Source organism: Leptonychotes weddellii, chromosome 2 (assembly GCF_054177405.1).
Source record: "Leptonychotes weddellii isolate Sample4059 chromosome 2, ASM5417740v2, whole genome shotgun sequence".
NCBI classification, from domain to species: domain Eukaryota; kingdom Metazoa; phylum Chordata; class Mammalia; order Carnivora; family Phocidae; genus Leptonychotes; species Leptonychotes weddellii.
The window spans coordinates 107,397,157-107,405,052 of record NC_138370.1 but is presented as its reverse complement, the minus strand read 5'-3'; the positions used below and the strand labels follow the sequence as shown (position 1 = coordinate 107,405,052).

The 7,896-nt window shown below is 46.3% G+C and overlaps 1 protein-coding gene across 3 annotated transcripts in view; it reads right to left on the bottom strand.

Moving 5' to 3' along the window:
• The window catches only part of UNC5C (unc-5 netrin receptor C), a 344,990-nt gene extending 338,989 nt beyond the window's left edge, over nucleotides 1-6,001 (bottom strand). For 2 of the 3 annotated variants that reach the window (XM_081812120.1, XM_081812122.1), the window contains exon 1: nucleotides 5,120-6,000. In XM_081812120.1, coding sequence (XP_081668246.1) covers nucleotides 5,120-5,243 — 124 coding nt within the window. In that variant the 5' untranslated portion in view covers nucleotides 5,244-6,000. Of the gene's footprint in view, nucleotides 1-5,119 lie in introns of all 3 variants that reach the window. The other variant, XM_081812121.1, reaches the window with a different exon arrangement.
• Nucleotides 6,002-7,896: the final 1,895 nt, after the last annotated feature.

The window sequence follows — 7,896 nt, the reverse complement described above, 5'->3', positions numbered from 1 at the left end:
TTTTTTTTTTTTCCCACAGAAGTGTTTATGATCTATGAAAAGTTATCTTTCAATATTCATTGTAAAGATAGAAAGTCAAGGGTAGAGCTTGCAGCCAGGACTAAACAGGCAGTGACTCAAAATGGAATTTTTAGAACTGGCATTAGGTTAATTTTCCCAGAAAAAGCAGAAAGGAAGAAATGGGGTTATGAAGGGAGAGAGCTTCCCCCTGACTGACTGTTCAAGGAACCATGCACATCACTGTCCAGGAGTTTGCAGTGATCTATTTTGGGACATCTCCTCAGACAGCTTCATTTGCTGCTTTTGGCGAAGCAGAGTCTGCAGTAATCCCTAGTCTGAGTTCAAAATTATTGACCTTTAGTTTCTTTACCTTCTAGATTTCTTTGCCAGTGGTTTACAGAGTTAGAAGCCAAAGAATAATGTTTACTTTCTGTGGGCCAGGCATGGCCCTAAACAATTTACATGTATTAACTCATTTAATCATAATAGGACTGGTAGTATATATTATCTTCACTTTACATTGGTGGAAACTGAGGCACAAATGAAGCTAAATAACTCACCCATAGCAACAGAATTAGGAGGTGGTAGAAGCAGGATTAGGGGACACTGATAAACACTAAGCCAATCGGCAGAATGGGCACATACAACTAACAACACTTAGCTTGTGCCTCCTCAAAGCCAGAGCAAATATACATTAAATTTAACTAAGATTTAACATAAGTTAGACAGTTCCAATGCTAACATGGCATTAGAACATCCCACTTCAAACCACATTGCCATCCTTAAGTTCTTCTGTGTAGAAATTTTGGAAACCCCACCACTACTCCCAGTAGAACCTTACCCTGACCTGTGTTCACTATCTTTGATACTTGAATCCAGAAAGTACTATACCTATGCTGACTGTTATTTTTCAGAAAGTGCATTATAATTATATGCTTCTAAGTCTGTCTTCCTTGAGGGCTGAAATTGTCTCTTTCGACATTGTGTCCCTGACAAATAGAGCACAGTCTGGGACATAGTAAGTGCACAACAGTTGTTTGTTTAGAATTTTACTTCTAATATCATACACTATCCCAAGGAGCTAACAGGTTTCTAATTTGTGGAGAAATGTAACCAGGTTTGTTTTTAACTGCCACAAATACAAAAGTCAAACTAAAAAAAAAAAAAAAAAGTAGGTTAAAATCACAAGGCAAGGACTCTGGCTAAATCCCCACCCCCACTCTTTTCCCCTGTATATATATGGAGGGGTTGCAGCCTGTAATTTTAATGTTCCTTCTGAGAGTGACTCCCTCTGCTGCTCCAGCAAAGCCATGACCTAAATCAGAAAAGTGCTAAATGCAGTTCAGGCCTAATAGAGCACACTCTGGCTGTTGGCACCAATTGGAGAAGGGAGCATACATTAGAGCACAGTTATTTTTAAGTCTCAACAGTAATTCCAAATAAGCTAGGAGGGCTTGCCTTGGTGGAGCTCATGCCTCCTTTATGTTTTTTTTTTGGGGGGGGGGTTGCTTAAAAAAGATCAGGATGAATTCTGATCAGGACATCCAGCTCGCAGACTAAAATGGGAGATAGTCAAAGAACCTGTCTTGTTGAATGCTGAATCCCCAGTATCCACAGTAAGAAGACTAAAAGAATCAGTGAATTTTAACAATCTAATAGTTCTTCCTTCTTTGCAAGGATTTGAAAAGTTTGTCCTCTGAGGCATTTTAAGCATTCCTTGAGCAAGGATACTTTTCCTTACTGCAAATTCCAAATGTGATTTTATGAATTTACTCTGCTCCTAAAATGGAGAAAATACGTGATATAATTGTAATGAAATTCAGTTATCTTTTGTGCCAATTGTCTATTTGTACCACAGCAATATGCATAAATGCATGAAAGCAGTTTCTACTCTTTTGTAGGAAGAAGTATTTGTTTAAAAAACATCATAAATTAACTTCTGGTAATAGCAAATAGTCTCAATATGATTAGAGTCTTCATTAATTTTCTCTTCTGACTTTGGTGATGTTAACACTCATAACACTAGTTGGTGCTAGATAAGCAGAATATCAATGCTGTGATAATCCAGAAACAAATGCATTTCTAAAACAGGAGGGCACTAACTCTGAGGCACACTGATCAAATACACTCTCTGTCTCTGTTTCTCTCTCTCTCTCTCTTTACTTACTAAAATCTTTCATTCTTGGAAGTCAGAAACAACACAATTTTTTTCCCCCTGGAGCTAGGAATTTCAGGCAATCCTGAATGAAACAATTAAGGCATAGCCAGAAAGGAGAAAGTTGTTGCCTAAAGCCTGGAGAATCTCCCAAGGACCTAACTAAAATGACTGCTGTCTTCATTTAAACTACAGTTAGAAAATATAGTACACTCACAAATAATACCTATTATGCTTCTTTTTTCATCTTAAACATCTGTTGTTGGTTTTGTGTGTGTGTGTGTGTGTGTTTTTTGGGGGGGGCTACCTCTGAAGACATACTATTTTCTTAAAAGTGCTAATTTTTCTAGTACTTCTCTAACAACAGAATAAATAAATCTCATCCACATTGTCAAGTCCTCAAATTAACTTTCTCATCTTAATTGCATATGTAGTTCCATTCATAAAAAGAGATCACTTCCATCTTTAAGTGTTCAACACATGGAAATCATACCTGAGGAAGCAACAGTATCTTCAGTTTCCCTAGTGTGCTAGTCCAAAGAGGGAGGAGAAAAAGAGAAGATATTAGAAGGAAAAGGAGGTCTGAACGCCAGCCTGATATAAAAGTGTGATTCTGAGAAGAAAGTGTACTAGTGGCTCAATAGTAAGCAGGCTGGGAAATGGGTTAGAGTGATAGTGATAGTAGCTGAGTTTGGTGTTTTCTACATTTTTAATATCTAACAGACAACACAGGAAGAGCCGGTGTCCTGAAACATGGAGGCTAACAAAAATAAAAGTGGGAGTATAGTGTCTTTCGAGACCATAAGATTCAAACAGTCGATTCACCAGCAACTGGAATAACTAAACAAACTAAATGGAGAGGAACACCACTGAAATGCATATACCCTACAGAATACATTTTATTTTTCCATTTAAGACCAGAGGAGCAGGTTCAATGCCCAATCTTTGGATTGCCTGGTCTGTAAGAAAAGTGCAAGTGGCACAGTTAGCTTGCTCAGTCTGTCTTGAGCGGTTTTTTTTCGTTTAATCTCTTCTCCCTTCTTTCAATATTAATCCACTTACAATCTCCTGTTGGATTATCTTTATTGATTTTTTTTTTTTTCCGACCCAGTCCTTTTAATGTTGCTGTAGTAAGCTCTAGGCAAGAATCCTATAGCTTCTGTTTGGCATCTTTGGGGACTTTAACTTGTCCTTTTCCCAAAGGGTTCTCTCACCGCCCAGTCCTCCCCCGACCGACCCCCACCTGAACCCCACCCCATGGCTGGGTCCTTTGTGCGCCCAATAACAGTAGGCGAATCCCACAGGGAGTCACGCGATTGATTTCACGACTATTCATCAGGTTGTTCGCTTAAACTTCCAAACACTCCTCTCTAAACACCCTTGGCTGCTACCCAGAGAACTTCTTACCAAGTTCAAGAAATCTACAACACGTTCATACGATTCCTTTGTAAAATGGACAGGCAGATGAGCTCTGGAAGTATGCATAAGAAAATCAGGGCAGAACCTCGAGGATGGGAGGCATCTGGTAAGAAGGGAAGGAAGGATTTATGAGCGTGGCTACTTAGCTAGGCAGCAGGAAAATTTACTCCCGAAGTAGCAATCACTAATTCACAAAGCCTTGCTAATCACTTACCTCCTCATTCAGACCACACTCGCTAACGCTCAGCGCTCCCCTCCACCTCTAACGCCCTCTCCCCGAAGAGCCTTCGCAAATCAGAGGGAATGCAGCTGGGAACCTCCACAGTGTCCGAGCAACGCCCCGGGAGTTCGAGGCTATCGCCGCACCTCCTCTGCTCTCCAAATTTGGAAAGAAGTGTAACCGAGATGATGGGATCCCTGAATTCACCTCCGAATGCTGCATAAGCTTCCTTCACCCCCGCCCTAGGAAAAAACAGCTGCCTCCCCTAAGCCAGCGACTTCCACAAAACTGGTCGAAAAGACCGAAGTGGGCGCTGGCTTGGCCACAAAGTTGGGGGCCCAGGTGACGCGAAACAGACCCCAGAGGGGGCAGCGTTGGTTCTTTCCTAGCCCTCTCCCTTCCACTCAGCTTCCTGGGCTCGGAAGGCTGGAAGCTGCCGCTACCACTTCAAACTCGGGGGACAAGAAGACAATCAGCCCCCGCGCTTCCCCTCCCTCCTTATCCACCCTCAACTCCTGACCGCTCTTCTCCCAACCCCTGTTTTGCCCACGGCCCCGGTCACTTATTTTAAAGCTCAGGCGCGTTAAATTAAATTGTCAGAGTTATAAACTGGCCCATTACCCGGGGGAGTTTCCTCTTTGAACAACCAGTCCGTTTTCCCAGAGCTCTGGGGTTTTAAGTTTCTCCGTGGCTTACTGGGAGGAAGACTCGGAAAGGGTAAGAGTGTGGAGGCGTGCACCCCCCGAGGCCTGCCGCTGGCTGGGTGGCGGGTCCGGGTGCGCTGTGCATGTCCACAGCGCCCCAAGCAGCAGCAGAGTGGCACCGGAGCTGGTGGGTCCTCGGCGGTAATGGACACATTTCCTTCGCTGAGCGCCCGTCGGCGTCTAACGTGCTCAGAGACACCCTGAAGATCCCGCAACCCCAGTTATGCTCAGCGCGGGGAGCCTCTGCGCATCAGGGTGTACCTATGGCATGCCACCCAGCCATCCGCACCGAGAGTCGCTGCAAACCTCTGTGTGACCAATATGCAACAACGTATGAGTGTGGAGCAGAAAGTGCAAAAGGCGCCCACATGCCCAGAGACAGACAGATGTAGGTCCACACCCCGTGTGCGTCCCTGGTCCATCCGTGCCCATCTCGGAAGATGGATTAAAAATAATAACCAAAGCTTCTTGACTAGTTGGGAGAGTGGAACGTGAACTGACTTCCAGTTGAAAGCAACGAGGCAAATTAAGGAAGGCAGGAGAACTGGGGAGGAGGAGTGGAAGGAGGAGGGAAGGAAGAAGCGAAGGGAGGTGGCCGCGGAGCTTGGCGGAGTCTCTTACCTTGAGCGGCCGAGCCGGTACCGCTGGCACTGAGCAGGGCCAGGGCAGGTAGCACGAGCATTTGCAGCACGTAACCCAGTCCCAGTCCGCAGCGGGCCGCTGTCGCCCGTAGACCTTTCCTCATCGTCGACAGAGGTGTGCCGGCCAGAACCACACAGGGAGACGCGCCAACTGCGGAAAACCCCACTGGGAAGCAGCTGAATCCGTGCACCACGAAGCAGTCCGAAGAAATAATGATAACCAAGAGCCACACTCCACTTTCTCCAAGGGCAGGAGCCAAAAAGGGGTGGAGAGGAGACGCTGAGGAGGAGTTTGGCGGTCCCTCTTTCCCTGTGCCTTCTAACTGGCGGCTCGGTGAGCTGCTGCTCTGCCCCCACTTGGGAAGTCCGGGGAGGCGCAAGGCGGCCACCTCGCCGCTCCCCCCAGCAGCAGGAACAGCCGCAGCTCCGCCGCGCGCCGAGCCTGGACTGCTCTCCAGGTCCCCTCCTCTGTGCCGAACACACACAGGCAAGGGGGGTGGCGGGAGGCGGCGGAGGGAGAGGAAGCGAGAAGTGGGAGGAGGTGGGAGCGGAGGGAGGGAGCTGGGCACAGTGGGGCTCTCGGGTCTCCAATCTCAGCGTGCTCACGCCAGCGGAGGGACGTCCAGGCTGCCGCTGCTGGGTGGCCAAGGAGGGTCACCTCCTAGCGTTGGGGCGCACGGGTGCGCGGAGGCGCTCTCCGTGGAGGCGTGGAGGGCGCAGCCCAACTCCGCTGGGGGGTAAGCGGCGGCGGGAGCGCGCCCGCCCGCGTTATGTAAGCAAGGATCGGAGGGAGATGCGCGCCCAGCGCCGGAGGTGGAGACCGGCTGTTGGTTTACCCGCGGAATCCTGGGCGAGAGAAACCTGAGGGCAGAGGCGGCTGCGGAGAGTGGGAGCGCGCCTGCCTCCCGCGGTGCGCCAGACTCGGACTCCAGGAGCGCAGCGGGCGCGCCCCGAGCCTCTTGGCTGAGTCCACTGGAGCTCAGCCCGCCGCCTGCCAGCTTCTCCACGGCGCCAGCAAAGCCTGCGCCAGACTCCCCGGGACTGGACTCGCTCTACGACTGACTTGGGGTCTTGGGATTAAGCTGGATGCGGGCTCGAGTTGAAGTCCTGCGTGGTGGGGAAGAAGGCAAGAAGCTTTTGCAGTGTGTGTCCCAACCCTGCTGCAATCTTGGGGTTGTCAGCGCCACTCAGACTGCTCAGTGTTCTGGGTGCCCATGACTTCTCCGTAGTGGAACAGAAACCAAAAGCTAAAGGAAAACTCATTCTTCAAAAGAGCTTTATTTGCGTGCATCCTGGTGGCTGGCAATGTTGAGTATGTAAAGGGTGGTGAGGTGAGACCTGGCACGGAAACTCCCAGAAACAATGCACAACAAAATAACAAAATTTGTAGACATGCACTTAAAGTGATGGTGGAACCTATGACATGTTTTCCAAATTCCTAACGGTGTAAGGACTCAAACTGCTATGAATTTTTTACCTTTTTATTTAATTAATTAATTAATTAATTAATTAGTTTATTTTTTAAGGAAAGGATAGTTAGTCTGGGTAGCTAGGTTATGGATCTCTTGTAATGACGAAGGAGGAATGTAAGAATGGGTGGATAAAATGACAGGGTAGACAAAAGGAAAAGTGGATGGGTTAAAAAGGTCGATACACATTGACAGTCCAACATTCTGGGAAGAGGAAAACCACTTCCTAAGATTAGTACATTTCTAAACAAATAATAAATAATATATCAGGGAAATTTTAAGCTCTTGGTGCCAAGGGGGCAATGTGTAAACACACACACAGGCCGGAGGCTTGTGATCTCTGTTATCCCGGACAGGTCAGGTAAACTGCATGTCTCAGTTTCTTCATCTGTGAAATATTTCATTAGATGGCTTTAAAGTTCTTTTCAGTGCTAGCATTCCATGATTCTGCCTGCCAAGCTCCATCTGAGCCTCTAGCCAATAAGACCTGTCTTTAATGATTCCGGTAGATCTGAAAAGGTCAGACTTGGCAAAGACACTGACAAATCTGACCATTTCTTTTTCCCACGGAGGCACTGCCTGTCATGCTAAAATCTCTTCTTTACCCTCTTCACCTTCCCTTACCCATACAGGATATCACAATCTTTTCGTAAAAGGGTAGCTTCTGGCTCCAGACTGGGTTCAATTCTCAGCATTTCTTATGACTAGCTGACAGATACTGAAAAATAAAGTTAGGTGCCTCAGTTTCTTAATCTGTAAGATAGGTCTAGTACCAGTAATTATCTTATAGGGCTTTGCGAGAAATGAGTTAAAGATGTGAGAAGTGCCTGACACAAAATTGTTACCTGCTATTCTTGCCATGGATGAGTTTCATCAGCTGCATGCTACCTAGACTAGTGCTGTCCAACAGAACTTTCTGCAATGAGGAACATGTCCATTTATGCTCTCCCAAATGGTAGTCACTAGACACATGTGGCTACTGAGCACTTGCAGTGTGGCTAGTATGAATTGGGTATTTTAATGTAATTAATTAATTTAATTTTAATAGTCACACAGCTAGTGGCCACTATGATGGACAGTGCAGCTAGGCAGCTCATACCCATCATTTATTTTGAGGATTATACCCCCAGAAGGACTTATGATTATATTTCATATCTGTCTTTACAATTTTTCCAGGAAGGACAGCAGCTTAATTACTAAGAAATCCTCACATATACTCACTATCATAGTGATAGTAGCAATATCTAAAAGTTTTTTGTTTATTCATTTACAATTTCATTGCTTATCT